Source organism: Engystomops pustulosus, chromosome 3 (genome assembly GCF_040894005.1).
Source record: "Engystomops pustulosus chromosome 3, aEngPut4.maternal, whole genome shotgun sequence".
In the NCBI taxonomy this organism is placed as follows: Eukaryota; Metazoa; Chordata; class Amphibia; order Anura; family Leptodactylidae; genus Engystomops; species Engystomops pustulosus.
Window position 1 is genome coordinate 145,900,286 of NC_092413.1, and position 22,735 is coordinate 145,923,020.

At 39.6% G+C, this 22,735-nt stretch overlaps 1 protein-coding gene across 1 annotated transcript in view; it reads right to left on the bottom strand.

Moving 5' to 3' along the window:
* The window catches only part of NMUR1 (neuromedin U receptor 1), a 66,476-nt gene that overhangs the window by 33,092 nt on the left and 10,649 nt on the right, over positions 1-22,735 (bottom strand). The window contains exon 2 of the mRNA XM_072142458.1: positions 7,319-8,262. Within this exon, the coding sequence (XP_071998559.1) occupies positions 7,319-8,234 (916 nt within the window). The 5' untranslated portion in view covers positions 8,235-8,262. The remainder of the gene's footprint in view (positions 1-7,318; positions 8,263-22,735) is intronic.

Consider the following 22,735-nt stretch of genomic DNA (forward strand, 5'->3'; position numbering starts at 1 on the left):
AGTTTTCAGGATTTGGGTACGGTCTTGACACATGTAAGGCTAAAAATGTCAGTCATCGGAATTGGCTAGGGATTCCAAAGGAGGAGACACATAGCACTTGTAACTATTTATAAGCAAATCTGTTGTAAATGGAGGCATATCTGAGTATCAATGAAAAATGAATGTCAGGGGTGCTTGCGTATCTGCATTGCTAAATGTCAGGATCAGGGGTAGTGGACCCACTGTACCACCGAGGACGATGACGTAGGCCGACACCTGGGAATGGAGTCTAAGTGGCACCAGGTTTTCACCAGAGCCCGCCAAAAGTCCAGTGTGTTGGACATACTGTGGTGTGCTACCACCAGGCCGCTCCACAGGCGCGACTGCAGAATCGTAGTTGGAGACAGGCAGTTGGTCATGAAAGACAGCAAGGAATCATAGTCAGAAGCAGAACAGAAGGTCAGGGCAGGCAGTGGAGAACCCAGGTCAGGAACAGAACAGAGGTCACAACAGGAAATCAGGATAAGCATACAGGGTTTGGAATACAGCTTTCTCTAAGGCATGGAAACACAAAGATCTGGCAGGGGTGACAGGAAGAGGCAGGCCATTTATTAGATAGGCGGATGCCCAGCGCAATCTTGCCCTAGGAGGTGGGAAAGCATGTGCTGGAAAACAGGAACCATTGCAGAACCGCGGGTAGGTAAGACATGGATCTCAGGAGCCCCCTTGACATTACATAGTTTTGTGGCCACTTCTCTGCTCCTGTTAGAGACCCCCTACATAGCACAAATTTCGGTTTGGGATGCATGTTGATCCTGGAAGACCTTTAAAACAACTGCATCTAATAAGGTTGTGTCTTATGATATTTGTTTCCTTCTTTTGCTTTTCCTGACTATTACAAACACTTTCTATCATGAGTTCCAGAAACAGTAGAAAACCGCTGGTGCATTCCCTTCCTACACTTGTCGTACAGATTTACAGCTTTACACTAGACAGACTTTGAGGTGAATGAAATGTTTCTGATTTCTTATAGGTGTTCTACAGGGAGATTAAATTAGAACTAGGATGCTATTTTATAGACTTTAGTTTTTTCATACAAAAAGTCTAATCAGATGCATCATGAAAGAGAACAGTAAAGATGTCCTTTATCATTTTCTTCACTTACAAATCCGTATGTAGTTATAAAATAATTTATTGACAACAAATGTTCTGTTAATTCAATAGCAACAAAACTCTGATGTATGACGAAGACTTAAAAGGTAATTCTATCAGATGCGCCTCATTCAACTGTGCGCAGTGATTTCGAACACATCCAGAGCTGTCAGCAGTGAGACCAGCTGTGAAAAACAAACAGAAGAGGCAACACAGTAGCCTTGTCTGTATTAGTTCTGGCCTTATGCTGACATCAAGAAGGATGTGCGTTACTTGTGCGTGCAGAGCAGACACCACAAAAATAAATATGATCTTATATGACAAGATTGTTGCTAGCATTTGAAATAATCTTCAGGGATCCTTTGGAACTAAGCTTCTAAATCTGTTAATTGTCTTGGCAAAAAATGGGTCTGTTACAAATAAATGCATTGAATAAATGATAAGAAAACCAATTAGATGAAGAAATGGTGCATGGATACTTTAAATATAAAAACAAGCAGATTTTTCCTTGGGCAATAATTTCCGAGGGACAAAAATATCCTAAACCATTAGATACACACAGCAGTATTATTCTCTGTAGTCTAGAATGATCGAAAAGGATTTGTCAGGCCAACTGGATGCCAAGCATGTTCTTTGCCATCTCTAGCAAGACATATGTCAAAATATAAAGCATTTTCAATAAAATGCCCATATTTTAATGATTGATCATGTCCAAAGTCAGCCTCCATTACTCCTAGTCCAAGTCCTAGTACATTCATAAAATATTTATGAATCTTGCATTTTCAATTTATTAAACCTCTCAATGTCATTGTTCTGGTCAGGGATCTGACATTTAGGACAACCACCAGTGAGCAGAACTGGTCAGCCTCCGTGTGTCGAAATGTTAACGAGGAACAGAGCCAGTGGGTAATGGCCGGTCCCGGGAACTGCAGCTGAGATCCTAAACACTTTAATAGGAGCTCAGCTGCAGCTCCTGGGGCCAACCATTACACAGAGCATGGAGCTGGACCTCAGGCTTTGTTCTCTAGTAAGTTAATAGATGGTAATCAATATCATTACTCCTTTAATACAGAGCCATACCTGTTTGGACAGGTATTGTAGATCGTATTTGATTGTACAGAAGGTCATTAAAGGTGTATTCCTACAAAGACAACATTCTTAAATATACTCAGGATAACAAAAGAACACAATCTCTAATTCACTGTTATTGACAAAAATACAGCATTTCACAGATATAATTCCAAACTGTCTCTATCAGTCCTGGTGTTTACAATTTTGGTTGTCCCTGGATTCGACTGTAAATCTTCTGACTATGGTTGGATTCTTCTCATAAATAGCTTCTCTTTTATGCCCACGCAGAGCTCTCTGCCTCCTGCCTCTACCCCTGCATTACAAGACCATCTCAGACACAAGCACTTCCTGCCGGCAAGAAGCGTAGAGAGACTTACTCTACAAGCTACAGACAGATAAGGTCTTTATAGCAGTGCTGACTGTGTTTTATTGATTAGGTGAGTTATCAGAGCTGAGATTGTCATTGTGTTTTATATTCATCTCATAGATATCATCATCTCTGATCTGACGTGTTACCAAATATATCCGATTTGCGCCGATTTCCCCTGAATTGCCCTGGGATTTTGCCGCATGAGATCGGATTGTGGCGCTTTGGCACTGGCATGCACGCAACGGAAATCGGGGGGCGTGGCCGAACGAAAACCCGACAGATTCGGAAAAACCGCCACATTTAAAACAAAAAAATCTGTTGCGGCGCTTGCACTTAGCTTCACTCAGCCCTAGCCGGTGAACTCCAGCGCGTTCCGATGCTTTTCAGCGCAGCAGCGCAGTGGACGGCGGAGGAACTACCTTAATAAATCCCGGCCGGACCAGAATCCAGCGCAGAGAACGTGCCGCTGGATCGCGAATGGACCGGGTAAGTAAATCTGCCCCAAAGTGTCTTCCTAGAGAATCCCCACCCACACAATTTTACAATGACCATCACTGAGTTATAGAAGCTCAAACGGCAATAAAACTGAGTAAAATTGTAAAGTACGGGGATTAAAAATTATCTTTATTGTGTAATCACTAGGGGGATTAAAATTCTAGATTTCTTTAATGGGCAAACCCCATTTAGAAAATATAAGAACTTACACCACTTTCCATTGGTAAACTGATCCATTTTCACAGAGCTCGACTTTTTTGTGAACATGTGTTAAAGTAGCATTCTAGATTGTTAACATTTATATGATAGCAGCACATGAAATGTAACAGACCCCATAGCCTTGGGACAGTCATCGAGCTAGCCTGTGATACCCTGTTTCCCCAAATACAAGAAAGTGTCTTATATTAATTTTTGCTCCTAAAGAAGCACTAGGTCTTATTTTCAGGGGATGTCTTATTTTTCGATGAACAAGAATTTACATTTATCATTGAACAAAAAATCTACTTTTCTAACATCCTTATGACTCTCCAAACTCAGAATTTCATGCCGTATTTCTTGTGACTCCATTTCTATTAGAATCATTGGCCCCAATTTCTCATGTTTAGTAAAAGCACTTTCCATAGATGACCCTTCTTATCCTGGTCGCTGCTGGTATCACATTTGCAGCGCATCAGTCAGTGATTTACTTCCATGAATTCTTCCCCATGTCACAACCTTCTGCAGCATCTAAAAGATTTACCAATACTAATGTATGGTGCGGGAGGAGCTGCTGCAATGACTGCCGCTAGGTCTTATTTTCAGGGAGGCCTTATATTTTTAAGCCTGAACAAAATTGTACTAGGTCTTATTTTCAAGGGATGTCTTATTTTAAGGGAAACAGGGTAGTAAAATTCAGTGACTATTCTATCGTGATCTCTAAGAATTAGACTAAATGGATTAATAGTCTCACAACTGCCCAACTAAAATAGAAAAATGCTTCTTCTCTGAAGCAGAACAAGGACAATCTTTTTATGGCTCCTTACAACAGAAGATACTTACAGATGCATATCAAGCATGCTATTCAGAAGACACATATAGATAAGCAACAATGATCACATTCTGGCTATAATGATAGGCATCATAAATTGTGTACTCTGTGAACTCTGCTCTGCATTTAACAGAGAGAACATATCATATTGCTCATTTTAAAGTGATTGATCATCTCAAGACTTAGCCTACAAACACATGTTTGAGAATGTATTGTTAAGGATACAAAATATACTTTAAATGATAAAATAATTTATTTTAGTGATTAAAGGGTTTGGATGAAGGTAAATACATGCTAAACTAGTTGCACATGCTGTATGCTGTCATCTTTGCACACCTGACTTTGCCAGCTGTACTAGGGGTGATTGATATATATACATATTTTATGTTTTAAGATTTAGAGCTGTTTTTACAGCATGCTTCATAAACAAAGCTTATGGAAATTCCACTAGAACATTAAGAAAAGAAATGCATCATCCACAGAGGAGAGTAGAACTAAAAATACACCACTAAACTATGTACATAGAAAGCCACATCCCTTTTACAACTGTGTAAATACAACAAAACTCCCAGACACCTATTTTACCTGCAACTGAAGCCCAATTCTGTTTAAATTTGTCCCTATGGCTAATACTAATGGCTTATCTCACATAGGAAAAAAATTGAGAATGGTGAACCCAAATAGTCATACATATAACATAAGCCATTGTAATCAGAATATTTATCTACTTTTGCTCTATATTGCATTGGAACCAGACAACAGAAGAATATATGGCTTCATGAATGCCATAAATGCTAACTTTATGATATGAAATAAGCAGCTCTATTTCCTGTGGTTATATATAGCATTTCTAGCATTTCCATTCCTATTAGATAAGGAAATAAAATTCACAAAAACATTAAATGTATCATACACACCTACATGAATATCTCCATCTAAGTAATTCCAAACCAGGTGACTGGGGAGAACTTGGGTTCATCATATTGCTCCTCAATAAATGAGGATCAACTAACTAAAGAACTAACTGAACAGATGATAACACAGTGGGACACATTTACTTACCCATCCGGAGGATTTCACAGAAACTGCATTGTCCGACAATCATGAACTCTACCGCGATTCACTAAGATTGTGCGCCCGATATCCTGCATGTGTCGCTTCCCCGCTCAGGTCCGGCGGAGTTCCACTTCTTCTTCTCCTTGGTGCATGTGAGTGCTTGATCTTGTGACACAATTTGAAAGTTAAATCCCACGCTCAGTCCGAATCAGTGGGATTGTCCAACGGCACGCCCCCGATTTCTGTTGCATGAAAGCCAGCAAAGCTGCTCCAAAATCCAATCGTGTGCGACACAATTCTATTAAATGTCTGTCACGGCCATGCAAAACCCGAAAACGGCGGATAGTCCGACGAAAGTGTGTCCACGAACCCTTAGTAAATAAGTCTCAGTTTTTTACAATGCTTTCTATAGTACTAATGCTGTACTTAAACCTGCTATTCCTGAAGCCCAACATAGAATTTCTTTACCTCTTTACCTCTGTCTCATATCCCTCAGCATGTGCCTACTTCCTCTAAATCTTATCTCATTTCTTGGGCTGTAATAAATATAGGAAACTGTTTAAGCTATTATACAGATTATATGTTATTTTATGCAAACTACAAACTATTGTTCACAATATTGATCCTGGATTCCTTTAATTAAGCCACTGTTGAAGTAGGGATCTTTTTCAATAAATGTAGAGAAGTAACTACTAATAATCGAGGGAGGAAGCCACAGCACCAAGAGGTAAAGTATGAAGTAATCTTTATTGGTACATCATCCGGGCATAAAAACGCAACGTTTCGATTCAACTATGAATCTTTTTCAAGAAGTAACTACTACCGTATATGCCGGCGTATAAGACGACTGGGCGTATAAGGCGACCCCCAACTTCTGCCCTAAAAATATAGAATTTGGTATATACTCACTGTATAAGACTACCCCTCTCCCAAATGAAAAAAAGTCTGCTTAAAACTTTGCAAAACAAACAAGAGAGCAAGTGCCTGGTGATCATAACTGTAAGCTGTGATATTAATGAAGATCCGACATGCTTCTGTAAGTGCCGCCTGTGACCCCCAGCTCTGTGACGCCGACCGCTGTGACAGGGCGGCTGCATTGGCATACAGCGCGCCGCCCCGTCAGCGCGTACTAAGCCTCTTCTAATGACTGTGAGAGGCGGACCGCCGCGCATGCGCGGCGGTCCCAGGAAGCGGCTCTCTACGCGCTGACAGGGAAAAAAAACACCTCACACAGTGCGGCCCCCGTATATCCGGCGTATAAGACGACCCCACTGTAGCCATTATTTTAAGGGGTTAAAAAGTAGTCTTATACGCCAGTATATACAGTAATTATGAATTAATGACAAAAAGCTAAATAGATTTAATGATGTGATGCTTTCTCTGTCAAATGAAATTGTGACTTCATCTTCTGCTACAGGAGATCCTGAGCAATGCCCAGTAGCAAATGTCTATGATCACTTTTATGTAACCTTCAGTCACTGTTGGCTGTAAACATGAACACAGAAGTCACATTGGCACGTGGATTGTATATGTATGTGTGCATTTGCCTTTTGGAATAGAGTTTGTTCTCTCCCACTTGTAACAGGGAAATAAGGCTGAACTGGATAAAATATGTATGGAGCACTCCTGTGTGTTTGCCAACCAATGCTTAATGTTTCTATTATTCATAGTCACTTAAAATACTCTGTTCTCCATTTCTGCAACAATGGTTGTAGAGAAGACCACGCATGCTCCAAACAAATTGCTGTGTAACACGGACAACTATCCTAGTTATAAAGACTGATTGGACATATCTATCAGAGTCTTGGACTCCAGTTTTCTTGAGTTTAAGTCTCAAAATAATTGACAGCCTGCCAGAAATTAAAATTATTTTCCCACTTACACTACCTCCATATAAAGTGGTCATGGAGGGACGTGAAGGGGGCCTCAGAATGTAGAACAATTCTATGTCAGACAGGGCCTAGCATAGAGTTGCCTGGTAGTGCAGCTGCCTGCCAGCTTGGTCATGGCTGGAGGGAGTTGCTTCCTACGCTGGCTCACGATGTGCCAGTTCACGATAAATCCCCCCTAGGGTGTATTTTACCACATCACCTGCATTCTGAAAAGGTTTTAAGATATCCACATTTTAACAATATAATTTTAAAAGAAAAAAAAATCTAATAACTTACATAGCATTTTAGTCACTTGCCTTCTTCTGCTTTTCTCTTGTTGAAGTCTGACATTTTGGTAACTGTCTCCATCTCCACCAGACTTAGCTTCTAAGACTTGCAGCATCTTCTCCTTCTTAAGTTGAAGGCCGATTAGCAGGTATAGAATACTGATTGTACCCATTGGCAAGAAGAAAAAAAATATGGTGGTAATCTGTATAATGAGGTTGTAAATCCATCTAGGTTTTACCAAAGTGCACATAGCAGAGCCAGGGATTATTCCAAGACCAGGTACATTCAGCTCGTAGATTCCAATTAGGCTGGTGTTAGGCACAGAGCACATAATGGACAGAACCCACACTGAAATAATGACTCTCTTTGCATGGTTCCGGGTTACTACATACTTGGCCCGAAGAGGATGTACCACTGCAATGTATCTTTCCACACTCAGTGCTGTTACATTTAATATTGAAGCAAAGCAAACTGTCTCAAATAATAGAGTCTTAAATGAGCAGCCCCCTCTTCCAAAAAGGAAGGGGTAATTACTCCAGAGCTCATAAAGCTCTAGAGGCATACCTAACAAGAGAACCAGCAAATCAGAAATGGCAAGGCTAAAGAGATAATAATTTGTAGGAGTCCTCATGATCTTGTGTTTGAAAATCACAATGCAGGTTAAAGTGTTCCCCACAGCACCAACTACAAAGATAAGAAGGTAAATCACACAAATTGGTGTAAAGTAGCTGGAATGACGTGGTCCCAGATACTTGAAAAGAAGTTCTTCCATTGTCAAATTACAATCCATAGGGTGTGTATCACAGAACTCCATGCTGTGGTTTATTGGACTTTGATTAGTTGTAATTTGGTCAAGGCTACGATGAATATCCTTTTGATGTGGTGAAAGAACCAGGTTTGTATAGTTGGTTATTGTATAAGTCATTTCTTAATGTATTGTATTAGGACCAAACCTATTTTAAAAAGAAACAAAAAAGAAACATTACATTTCCAACAGAATCCATACAATATATTGATAGATACATATGGATAGAAATATAAATAGTGAGGGAGAAATAGTATCCAGCTAAATGAGATCACTAAGAACAACTGTCATAGTAGTAGTATGGACTAATATTGAAGGCACAGCATGTATGGGTAAGATATATATATATATATATATAGATATATATATATATATATATATATATATATATATATATATATATATATATTAACCTAGCAATAATTATTATTATTACAAAGTGATTTATTACAAAATCACCAAAATCGCATTTTGGTAAGAATCCCTCCACTCACTTCTGCTTGAATCGTAACATTTGGAACTGGAATTTAATTTGTGATGTGTGAAATAAGGTACAATTGTCCTATTGTTCTCCAGAATTTATGTTAAATGGTGACAAACAACACAATAACGCATATGAAAAGAAACAATAGTCATTATCACAAATATAAGACAGATAAATGTGTTCCCTATATATATTGGTTGTTTCTAGAGATATACATTTTTAGCCCTATAAGATCTGACAATATCTTCTAATGTTATCAAATATCTCTTTTTGCTGCTATATTTATTCATTTTTGTAGGTTTCCTAGAAAACCGTTAAAAAATAATCAATAAATATAATAATGTTTTTGATACATAGAATACTTTCGTTACATAGATCCACTTGAAAAGAAGCTAATAATAATATAAAACTTGTGAAAAGAACGAAAGCAAACAAATATAAATCTGTATCGTGCATTATTATAGATGTATAGAAATATATCAAAGATACTAAAATTATAGGTACCACACAAAGTGCACCATCCTGTTAGACCTCTCCATAACATTAACATACGAGCAGTGGTGTAAATGGGTAACTGCTACACAATATTTGTTTCTTCTCCTGATTTCCTGACTGCAACTACAAAACATCTATTGATGGAATAATCCTAAAGCAATGGACCGTATACACTAGGCTGCGCTATTTCTTGATAGACATTAGGAAAACGCCTGATGTAAGACTTGACCACATGTATCTAAATCAACTGAAAAATAACTGCTTCATTTACTATGGCTTAAAGTTAACATTTCGGTAGAAAGTGAACCTCAGTCTATTTTTAGTCACATTCCGTTAATGCCTATAAACATGTAGGGACATGATTGAGCTAAACCACCTGCAACCATAAATTGTACTCCCTTACAAAGTATGCATCTGAAGTGTATTACTGGGTGTTACACTAGGCAACATTATACAACATTATGCTGTGCTGAATTATACAATGGTAAAAAAATGTTTTGGCTGATTGGCCTGCATTGTGGTTCTTGTACAGTATATACAGTCTACACAGTGACTGTATCTGCTGCCTGTATAATTGAAGTGACAAGTGCATGTGTAACTTGCTACTTAATTCATACAAGGCACATGTGGCCTGTTATTGTGATCAGTAAGGCTGCATTCACATGAACGTCTGAAAATGGGTGCATTCTACCCTACCGTACCATTTTTTACAGGTTACTTATGGCCACATTCATTTCAATGCCCAATACGTCCAACCATTTACATTGCCATTAAAAAAATATTAGGCATGTCCTATTTTCTCCTGTATTTCAGTTCCATTTGCCCTAGAAGTCTATGAGGACGAATAAATATGGGTTACATACTTGCTACATACGGATGAAAAACGCTACGTATGTACAGTCTCATACGGCACGGAAATACGGACCTGGAGAAATCACACATTCGTGTGAATGCAGCCTTAGAGTTACAGCAGCTGGACATCCACCAATCAAATAATTTTGGCCTATTATGTGCCTAGTGACAGGTTTTAAATGAAATCTACCACCAGAATCACCGATTGTGAGTACACTTACACGCCAGTGTGTGACCCCCTCTGGCAGAATCTCCTCTTCCTTCAGCTTCTTATGCCCCTTTTTTTTTTTTTTTTTTTTTTACAAAAAAGGCATCCAAAATTAGCCAAATGAGCCTAAGGGGCTCTGGGCTCTATAGCTGTTAATTCACCCCAGAGCCCCTTAGGCTTATTCGCATAATTTGCATAGCCTTTTTTTTTTTTTAAAAAAAAGGGCATGAGAAGCTAAAAGAAGTTCCTGTCAGAGGGAACACACAGCAGTATGTCAGTTTGCTTGGTTTACAATTCTTGATCCTGGTGGTAGATTTCCTAATATGGAGTAACGCAGCATCTACAGCCACGTGCTTGCTACATATGCAATTGGAGGCAGGCATTGGGCTATTGACATGACAAGCGGTACCATGGTTGAATGTGTGAATAAGTCATTTCTTATTTTTAAAGACATATATTAAAAGGTTTTTTTTAATTCAAGTAGGGTCCTATGTCAAGAGACCTTCATCCCGTCAGGGCAAAGACATTTAAGTACATATTATTATATGCCTAAAAATTTGTGCTGTATAGGGAAGGGGTTGACAAAATTATGAATAAAACAAGACTACTCATTGACATGTGCACATAATGGAACAGGAACCGTGAACTGAGTACATACTCTTAGGCCCCTTCTACACTTGCGTTTTTCACACGCGTGTTCTGCGGTGCTTTTGACGTGCAGAACTTGCATTCCACTCTTACCCATTGTAATCAATGGGCTTTTTCAGACTTGCTTTTTTTTCACGCACACACGCGCATTTTTTTTAAACGCGCGTTTAAATCTCAGCATGCTCTACTTTTGCAAGTTACGTGCTTGAAAAACGCACCATACAAGTCTATGGAGACGCATCAAAAATGCATTGCAGTCTGAGACACATGCAAGTGCAATGCGTTTTTCAAGCATCACTTGTGCTTGAAAAACGCATTGAAACTGCTTTAAAAATGCATTGAAAATGTGCATGAAAACCTGAGACACTGAACAAACTGACTGAAAACTTATTGAACTCTGATGAAAAATGTCAGTTTTTCACTGACCAAACCCTGATCGCACCCTGATCAAACTCTGATGTTATCTGCAACGCAAGTGTGGAAGGGGCGTTAGGCACATTTTGCCTCTGTGACAATAACATAGGAGTGTTATTTGTCATAATGTAGCTGTTATATACTAAACTCCCCATTAAATCACATCATGAATAAGATTCAACAAAGTTACAATTTTAAATGCCATAGAGAAAGTTTGCATGAATACATCACATAACTATATGTCCTAGTGTGACCCTCATAAGCTGGGTTTCATATTTCACATACTAATTATCAGTCAAACTAAGCAAACCTGTTTTTGTGCAGATCTGTTAAGTGCTATTTTGAATAAATTTGTGTAAATTTGTTTCAGTCAAAAACAATATCTCATATTTTATCTTCAGGTGTAACAAAAGCAAAACCTGTTTTCTGCAGTGGACAAAGATCTAACAATTAATAGCAATGTCATAAATATTGATCTGCTGCTAAACCTTATATTGCTGTAGGGCTAGTTCCATAAATATAGATTTTCTCTAAGCCTTGTATCACCTTCGGGATATCACTGATTCTCAAACAAAATTCATTTGCTGGTCTAGATACTAGGAAACTGTCTCTCATAGCTCATAGGCTTCTTAAATAAAAGGCCACGCTAGATTTGATCTGAAATGTACTCACATTACCTGTTTAATAGCTTTTCAACAAGACATTTTCTTACTGTTATTGATGGGGTTATAATAACAATGTTCTGCAGTGACATTTTAAGAAAAGTTCTTTAATCTGTGTTATTTCTTAAAAAAATGTTTGGCCTTAGTGACAAAAATGTATACATTTTTCTGGAAAAGCTACATTGTTGCCTACCACATGACCCACAATTTACAAGAAAAACGCATTACGCATATAGCAGCTGCTCTCTGTGATTCAAGGACATTTGATGACATCATCAAAGGCCCTTCAGCCCAGAGGATAATAGCTTTTCTATGTAGAAGCAATTTATTGTGGGACTACAGGATGAGCAATGATGTCAGGTCCAATGGCTCATGGACACCTTCAAAGGTCCTGTAGGTCTACAAAAAAAAGTGCATCTACATGTAGATAGAGAAGATATGGGTATAGAATATAAGCTACAGGCTGTTAGACCGAGGGAGGAAAGTAGCTGCAGGCTATGAGAAATAGGATATTGAATGCAGGCTGAAGAAAGTAGTTGACATGGGATGCATACTGGAGAAAAAGTAGGTTTTGAGATCCAGGCTATGAGAGAATGTGAGAGACATGGAGATACAGGCTGTGCGAGAAGGGGTATAGCATATCTATGCACTCATCTCATGATGTCCATATAAAAGATTTGTTAACAAAGCTCCTTCCATTCTTATAGAAGATCCCCACATTCTGATACTACTGCCAGTCAAAAACAAGCTCCTTGCATTCAGCTCCTGGATGTCAGCTCTTACACTCCTGACATCAGAGGGCCATTTCTGCCACTGGGCAGCGAATACAACCATCTGAGGTTCTGACTTTTTGAGCAGGTGCCCATGACCTTTTCTAAATTAAGCTATAATCAATAGTAACTGCGTCTTTAGATCATGAGTGCGCCACACATGACCCCTGCTTCAGCTCCTGTGCAGCACCCACATTGTGACACATCAGCATCATGTTATTGTGCTGCCTGCATCCCTGGGAAAAAGGACGCTGAACCCAGGAGACCTCTATTCCTAACCTGAAGAAAAGGGGTGGTGAGATTCCTCATGAGCGAATGTGAATAGGAGCCTATTGTGGAGTAGAGCACTGACACTTTCTTGCTTGCTCCTTATGACCAAATGTGAATAGGAGCCTATTGTGGAGTAGAGCACTGACACTTTTTTGCTTCACTAAAAACTGGAGCCTGCCCTGGGTGTAGGAGTACTTTCTGGATGGAAAATCTTTCCGCAGGTGCTACATTTAATTTGTGGGCAATGCATAATGGCAAACGCATTGGCAGTGATTTTATTATGTTCTGGTGATGCATTTATGCAATTAGCTAGTGTAATTAATTTAGGGAGAGACACTATATTATAATTTACTATATATGCTGAAATTGTTAAAGATTTTGACCAGCCTGACTAACAATGTCTGCTGATAAAGGGTTTTCCCATATCAACTCAAATTAGCTGCCAGTGGGGCACTTTACCTTAATTACAGATGTTTTTCTTATATGCAAATTAGCTTTTCTGTTTAATGTCTGCTGGCTGTGACACTTCTCTCTCTCTGAGGCTGGCAGTGAACCACTCCCAATTATGCTAATTATGCTAATATTCAACTACAGACATATGAAGCTTGTGTACAGACAGGAAATATTGGGGCTCATTTACTAAGGGCCCCGCGGCAATCGCGCTGACTTTCATGCAACACAAATGGGGGGGGGGCGTCAGACGATTCGACGGATTCGGACAAACCACGGGATTTAGCTAAAAAATTGTGCCATGTAAGCCATGCACTTACATACACCCGGAAGAAGAAGGTAGACTCCAGCGGTTCTGAGCGGGGAAGCGACACATGCAGGATATCGGGCGCACGATCTTCATGAATCGCAGCAGAGTTCCTCCTTGTTGGACAGTCCGGATTGGGGATCGCACAGGGCCTGGGTAAGTAAATGTGCCCCATTGTGTAATTTTTTTTTACACAGTGCCTTGTGTTACATTCATGGCATGTGACCAGTGACATCATCGCAGGTCCTTTGGCCTTCTAAGAATAGCAAACTGTATACCATGTATGTGGTTACATGAGATCACAGCAGCCTTCATGAGGATGGAGAGGAGTAGAAGTCCATGGAGGCAGTTGTGACTTCATGTGGTCAGATACATGCATTAGGTACAGTTTGCTATTTTTAAGAGGCTAAAGTACCTGAGATAATGTCACTCTGGTCACGTGACATTTACTGTAACCAGTAAGGAGGCATAAGGCATGGGGTGTATTAGATGGGAGGGGTCGGCCGAGCAGGACACAACCATCTCTGATGCCAGGTAATATAAGAGGTGACTTATGTGGATGTAAGTGAAACTATTTTTAGCTAAAACAATGGTGTCAGTCAGGTAAAAGAGCTCTATAGGAACTTGTCACTGGCTGTATTTGTGCAAATGTGGTGACAGGTTCCATTTAAGTCATTTCTATGTGTACCTGTTTTGCACAAGTTATCTTAAATCTTGGGGTGAAGAAGATTGAGCAGAGAAAACTCATCTGATTTAAATACAAAGTGATTGTAGCTTCATGATAACCAATCCAGGAAGTTTTTGATGCCATTTTAATCTGTATATGAATGATACAGAAGGTTGTTTATACCGACTCACATGGCATACTACAAACAATATAGACTACTCATTAGACTGCTGAATATTTGAATAGCCTTGAAATTATTACACCTACAAAGAATCCAGTTACATCTTTTGTCGCTTTCATTTAAAATCACCTTCTTACTTACTTGCAGAAATAGAGATTAAGGTGGAAGGAGATGATTTGCACTCATGAAACGGAACCACGGAACTCCCAGTCCTGCAATTACTGTTTATTGAACTAGGCATTGTAACAGCATAATCATGGCTTGAGCATCAGCCTGCACCGTTCATTTCCAACCTGATCTCAGGGGCTTAGCTTTCCAATGCTCCATGCATTGAGCTTTTCTTATGGGGTTCAAAAACAGCTTTTTTTTGCAAACTACCAGTCTGCAATGCAAAGATACTGTACCTTAAAGGGAACCTACCACCACGAATCTACCTATAAAGGTAGATCGGGTGGTAGGTGGAGGTAAGGGACGTGAGGATAGCTCTTTTTAGAGCTAATCCTCACGTCCCCGCTAACTTTTGGTACACTTTATTCCCCTAATATGTAAATTTCGTTATGCGGCTACTGGGGCGTGGAGTAGCCGGCACGAGGCTACACAGCGCGGCTACTCCACGCCCCGGTAGCCACATTACTCCTCCTACCCTGTTGTGTACGGCGCGCAGCTCCTCGTAGCTGCGCGCCCTCGTCTGACAAGCCGACTACTGCGCATGCACAGTAGCTCGGAGCTGGGACTGCTCAGCCGCCGGCCTGCGTTCTGCGCTTGCGCAGAACGCCATCATGACGGACAATGGCGTGCAGCTACGAGGAGCTGCGCGCCGCAAGCAACAGGGTAGGAGGAGTAATGTGGCTTCTGGGGCGTGGAGTAGCCACGCTGTGTAGCCTCGTGCCGGCTACTCCACGCCCCAGTAGCCGCATAACGAAATTTACATATTAGGGGAATAAAGTGTACCAAAAGTTAGCGGGGACGTGAGCATTAGCTCTAAAAAGAGCTATCCTCACGTCCCTTACATCCACCTACCACCCGATCTACCTTTATAGGTAGATTCGTGGTGGTAGGTTCTCTTTAAGTAACTCTTATCATCGTAACATTGTAACTGGGCTCCATGACATAGCAATTACTAACTTGGGTCTGTACCAAGTTTGGCGGGAATAGGCACCCACAACCCCAAAAGCTGAACACCCGCTGCTGTCCGTGCTTCAGGTTCTTATTCAAGGAAAACATGGTATTCTGGTGTATTGACTTCTATGCAGCCAATAAAACTCTGCTGTATAAGAGCAGGGTTACATGTACAGTTGCTATTGCAGACAGGAGACAGAGCTAGAGAGAGGTTACTGCTCCTTGTAGGGTCAGACAAGAACAAATTTCTCAAATACTAATGATTGCCCTTTTGAGTGCACTTAGGTAGGGAGAGGAGTCTCTATAATTAGAGACCAGTGGAAAACTGAAGTTATTGCCATTTTTGAGCACTACATTGAGATACTCATAGGGTGTTAAAGACTGAGTACTATTAGCATTTACAACATCATCCAGCAACACTTTAAAATATAAGAATTAGTACTATTCCCTGGCTTATGTACAAGGTAGGTTTCGTAGGTTTGTTCTAAAGTTGAATTTGTATTTAAGTCGGAATTGTATAATTTATCATTGTAACCCCCAATTTTTTTTTGGTCTCTGTAACAATTGGATTTTAAAATGTTGGGTTTAACAATAAAGCTAGGGCTAAGGTACAGTAAATTACCGACATCCAGAAGTCCGTTTGTAAGGGGTTGCCTGTAAGTCGGGTGTTTTTAAGTAGAGAAATGCTTGTATTAGCATTTCCATCATCTTTTCGCAATATCTTAAAGGTGCAGTCTCAATATAGTTTGCAGTACCAGCACCATCCAGCAATATTTCAAAAGAGCAGTCTCAGTACAGTTTGTAGTTCCAGCACCATCCAATAAAATCTTAAAGGTGCAGCCTCAAAACAAATTGAATTTCCAGCATAAGCAAACAATAGCTAAAAGGTGCAGTTTCAGTGCAATTTTCAGTTTGTGTTTTTCCACAAACTCTCTGTTTTTATTTTTAAAAAAAATGTTTTAAAGAAAGAGCAATTCATGTTTCCTTCAGCACAGGTTTGTCCTCCCTTACCTTCTTTCTTGGCTAGATCTGTCCAGATATATAGGTCTCCATTACTTGTATTATCAATTGCAGAGCTGTAGCCCTTTCACAACACCGGCAGTTTTGGTCTTATGTGTGTATGTGCCTTTTTTCTGCTTCATTGTTACCTTCTGGAAGCCCTAAACTTTTCATTCTTCTATTGGTGCAACTGTATGAGGAGTTGTAAAAAATTGGGGTTCCATAAGCCCATGATTTATATATATTTAGAATTATTTCTAGCTCAGAATCTATCTCACCTTTACACAACTGCTGTCTGTTTTGCTTTGTGTACATATTATTTTCCTTTTTACCCTCCACGCTAATGGATTGACTCACGTTAAGGTAAACAGAATAACTACAGTAGTCTTTCATTGGTTTATGTTGTGCATATCTGTGTTTCCCTTTACCTGTAATGTCCACATTTCCACTACTTCTACTTAGCACACTGCTATCACTCTGCTTCCTGTACTTAGATATAAGCGAGTATGTCTCTTGTCTACAATGTACACAGTAATGTCTCCAATCGGCTCATTCCCCTTTGTTTAACAGAAAGGTTACACAAGTTTTCTTAGTACAGCAAACAACTATTATTTTAATCATTTTTTTCACACTGCTATTTACTAACATATTTTATGTAGAAAATGAGATCATACCCAATTCTTACCAAACCCATCCCAACCAACACAAGGTCACGGATTTGTCCTGCCAAAATATGGGCATATTGGCTTCTATGGACAACAAGGAAAGATTGTTGTTAGAAGACTGGAGAATATCATGGTGATATTGAAAGTGTATATAGTAATTCACATTTCAAGGATCCAGACACATTCTCTAATCCTCTCCTTTAACATTATTTGTTCTTGTACTCGCCTATTATAATTGTATGGTAGGCAAATGAACTTAATCAAAGCAAAACAGTATAAAGACATTAAAGGAGATATCTTTCCAACAGACTATAGGAAAACATTTCTATAGAATCCTACGCAGATTGCACAAGTCTTACTGTAATACATAATAATTTGGAAATTATATTTAGCACGATTAAGTGGATGTCCACTTAAAGTTTGGAAATTATATTTAAGTGGTTTTCACAAAAAAATAGTGGGAGCCGGGTGAAAGAACATTAAAAATAAACTAAATATACCCTGCTTCAGTTCCATGGTGCAATCCCCATTCTCTTTGTGTTTATGTCTATCCAGAGTGGAAATGACAAGGGTCTCGTGATCATTGTGGCCAATCAGTGGCCCCAGACTTAAAGGGGTATTCTCGTCTGGGCATTCACATTCAGTTTCATTAATCTGCCATATATAAACATTTCTTCAATTAGATGTTATTAAAAAAAATGTTCCTGTGTGAAGATAATTTCTTATAAATGTAGTGATATGGTCCCTTAGAAACAAGACTGTGTCCTTGGTTACGGCCACCTCTGATGGAGGGTTACACAAAGACACAAAGGGTTTTTGTATAAGTAATGTCTGAGAGTTACTGCAGGTCCCACAGCCGTCCTATAGTAATGATCGCTGAAACCAGGAGGTCAGACAGGACTCAATAGTGCATGTCTGGCCACTGCTGTAAAAATGTGAGGTGGCCGTATCCGAGGAAGCTATTTTGTTTCTTAGGGACAACATGGCTACATTTATCTTCACACAGGAACATTTTTTTAATAACATCCAATTGAAGAAATGTTTACATATGGCAAAAGAATTAAATTAAATGTAAATGCCCAGATGGGAATACCCTTTAACTGAAGCAAGAACAAGGATGTGCAGCAGTAATGTGACCAGGTATTTAGCTGATGGCTTTATTCTATAGAAGTAGCTGAGCTGTGTTACTTATAGCTAGAAGAGTAGTTTAAAATCAGCTTCCTACCCCATCAGAAGATCTCTCCCTGACATATGTATTATGTACAGTGCCACCAGGTACTGTATTTAGCTCATGGTTCTATTTTGTAATCTAGAGCTGAGCTTATAGGTAAATGAGTAATCTGATATTAACCTCCAACCCCATCAGAAGGTGTCCCCCTGAGCCATGCATTACTCTGCAGCTCTATTTGTTCACCAACTTTAGTGGTTGTTGCACCTGCAGTTGTGACCAACCAGACCCATAAGCCAGAGACCCTCAAAACCTTTTAATGTCTTGCAATTAAAGCATCTTAAATCCTTCAAGCTTATCTAAACAGAGTCAAATTTCATATACACTTAAATGGAAATTCATTAGCATTTATGTGCAGCATTGTCTTCCTTAGACAAGCTAAGCTTCCTTAGTGGAATTTAATGGTTGGCGGTGACAGAGGCTTTGTGACGTGTGGAAGAGGCACAGCAGATGGTGATGGTGGCAGTCACAGCAGTCAAACAAACTTTAAAACTATCCCCTAACATAGTTTACGTTAAAGGGATTTAACATTAATTTAAGGAAAAGATATATGAAAAAGCACAAAAAGAATATATTAAGCAAAGAAAACTGATCTCTGTTGTAAACAATTTGGCTTGTGTAGCCTTTTTTAAGCATAACATGTTTGATATACAAGTGGGTATATATAGAAAGTGGGATAATCAACTGACTACTATCAGGGTCTACCCACCTTAAATTATAACACAGTGTCATAAAGAATACAACAAATTCATGCAAAATACAATCACAATACTTAAAATACAATAAAATACATCAGTAAACTGCATCATACGTTGTAATCATATACAAATAATTAGAAAAAGGTATAAATATTCATATAGATTGTAATTTATTACACTTAGCTACATTATAACATTAAACCATTAGTTTTCTAATCTTTTTGAAAGAAAACCATACGTACTATATTCGATAAGACTACATTGTCACAATTTACATTCTAAATATATACCGTATATACTCGAGTATAAGCCGAACGGAGTATAAGCCGAGACCCCTAATTTTAACACAAAAAAACTGGAAAAACCTTTTGACTTGAGTATAAGCTGAGGGTGGGAAATGCATTGGTCACAACCTCCCCAGTATATAGCGAGCAAGCCCCCTGTAGAATCTATCCAGCCAGCCACCAATAATATATAGCCAGCCAGTTCCCCTGTAGTACCTGGCCTGCCAGCCCCTGTAGTGTATAGCCTGCCAGCTTCTGTAGTATATATATCCTGCCAGCCCCAGTAGTATACAGCCTCCAAGCCCCTGTAGTATATATATCCTGACAGCCCCTGTACTATATAGCCTGTCAGCCCCTGTAGTATATAAACTGCCATCCCCCTGTAGTATATAGCCTGCCAACCCCCTGGAGTATATAGCCAGCCAGCCCCAGTAGTATATAGACTGCCATCCCCCTGTAGTATATAGCCTGCCAGCCCCCTAGTATATAGCCTGCCAGCCCCTGTAGTATATATATCCTGCCAGTCCCTGTGGTATATGGTCTGCCAGCCCCTGCAGTATATAGCCTGCCAGCCCCCTGTAGTATATAGCCTGCCAGCCAACCCCCTGGAGTATATAGCCAGCCAACCCCCTGGAGTATATTGCTCAGACAGCCCCTGTAGTATATAGCCTGATGGCCCCTGCAGTATATAGAGTGCCACCCCTGTAGTAATTAGCCTGCCAGCCCTTGTCCCCAATATAATGCCTGTAAGAAAAAAACAGTGTACTGACCTTTGAGACCCACCTCCCCCTCCCCCCCCAACAGGTCCTCTTCTATACAGTGATGCTCCGGCATAAACTCCATGTCCCCGCTCCGTCCATCACAGGGATCGTGACGTCAGTCACTCACTGACATCATAGTGTGTGCTGATGGCGGTGTACACTGTTTGTTTTTTCTTACAGGCATTATATTGGGGACAGGGGCTGCAGGCTATATACTAGGGATCCTCGCTGTATAGAAGAGAACCTGCTCAGGGAGGGGAGTACACTGTTTGTTTGTTCTTTTCTTGACTCGAGTATAAGCCGAGGTGAGGTTTTTCAGCACATTTTTTTGTACTCGGGTATATACGGTATTCATAGGCTTAATACTTTCCAAAACTGGTGTCATTCATCAGAATCAGAATTTATAAATATAAAATGGGATAAGTGACATTTTACATGCTCATTAGTAAAAGACAAATGGCATCTTTAGTTGCAGTTGACATTATATTTCTCCATTCTGTAACAAAATGGGTCACTTTATTTTGCTCTCTGCAACCTCATTCCATGATCTGATATAAAAGTATATATAACTTACAGTGCAGTATCTAGAACAAAAGCATCAGTAGATCCTAATACAAAGTCATTTTTTGCCAATAAACAGCTGTGCTGCATGTTCCTAATTTTTCCTGTTTTTTGCTAGAAATAAATATGTTTACACTAGTTAGAGGAAATTCTAATTTTAAATGGTAATTTTAGAGCTAAAGGCTATTTTCTAATTTCATAAGTCTCCTTATCTAACCACTTTCCTGTTGCTGGCTCTTCCTCTTTGATTTACTGAGAAGTTTCTTCTTGCTCATGTACCTTGTACAAATCCAGTGTTGTCTCGAGATATTCACAGTCCTCTATAGAAATATTTCCACTGCATAGTACTAGGCAGATTAGTGGTAACAAAGTCAGGTTGACTTCAGAGCCCAGATTCAATAGATACAATTTAAGAAAATAAGAAATTTATTTATTTATTTGTCCCTTTTTTATATGGAGTGTGTGCTTTTTCATTATTATACAGAGAAATTGCTACCGGAATAATAGTTTTCCTATATCTTTCTTTAAAATTTTTCAATTGCATAAACCTATAGCTAAATGTGCTATTTTTGTCAATCTAGCAACTCAAACAGCGGATGATTTTGGTTATTTAAAAATAACTGTAAAGTTTTTTTTTTCCCACAAATCAATAGCTCTTGGGATGTAAAACTACTTTGCCTACTATCTTTGTTATCTAAATCCAGCAGTTTCTTTGCTATAGCTCTCAGATTATCTTATTACTGGAATAGCTGCTTCCTCTACCCATGCTGACAAGCCCTGGAGTCTGTATTGGGGAGGAGTTGCTGCTCCCCGATTACAGAGGAGGAAGTCATGTGACAGAGCCCTTTCTGTGTATGAAGCAGAGATAGATGTGTTCTAGACAGTGAATAGAGATGTCTCCTGTACAGAATAGTGAGGTACAAGATCTCCCCTGTTCCCTATCAGTCCCTCCATCTCAGTCTGTGATTCTACAGAACTCTCTGTCTGTCTCTGCACCTCATGCTGCTCCCCTCTCCCACCTTCTCATCGGCACTTTGCGCACTGTGCAGATAAGCTATTAACCTTAAGTGCTGACACAGCTTCATGTAACTTGTTTACTTATGATTTCTATCACTTATTACATGTTCCCTGCTCCTCCATATGATGGAAGCTGCCAGGCTGGTCGCCATTTACATCCTGTATGTGCACTGTGCAGTGTTCAGAGGATTTACTTGCGGGAAACTAAATGGATTTAATGCTAAATTACTTTGAAAGAAAACACAAGGCCTCATGGGATCTGAGGGCAAGCTAACTGGCCTCAACCTGAGGGAATAGACTGATAGACATTAGTCTCCGCCCATTAAGAAAGATTTTTGTCAAACACTTACAGAACAGAAAAAAGGGGTTCTCTGGTCACTATATATTCTTTTTTAACTGACTATTTTTTTTTGTTTATTATAGTAACACACCCTTACCTCACCACCCTGGGCTGTATACTTTCTTTTCCTTCACTGCTCACTGCTGCAGCTGCATTACTCCAAGATTGCTTTCCCCATTTTGCTAAAAGATTACTTCTCCCACAATCCCCCTGGTCAGCACAGCTTCTGCATACAGAGGAACATGCAGCCATACCCCCACAGCAGGGAACAAGGAGCTGACTGTTCATGCCCGACTGGAGAGCAGAGAAAGTATACAGGTCATTTCTGTGGAAACTGTAAGTTTAGCAATGCAAAGGAATGACTTTGATTTCATGAAAAGGGGGCAGAAGATTTAATGACACTGAATTAGTGAATTGAGGGGAGTGTGGGGAGATAAGGTAAAGTGCAGTCAATCTTTGTCACTGGAGAAGCCCTTTAAGTATTGTCCTAATTGAATATAGTATTTGTGATGTCTATGTCTGCATTTTTCTTGGATGTGCT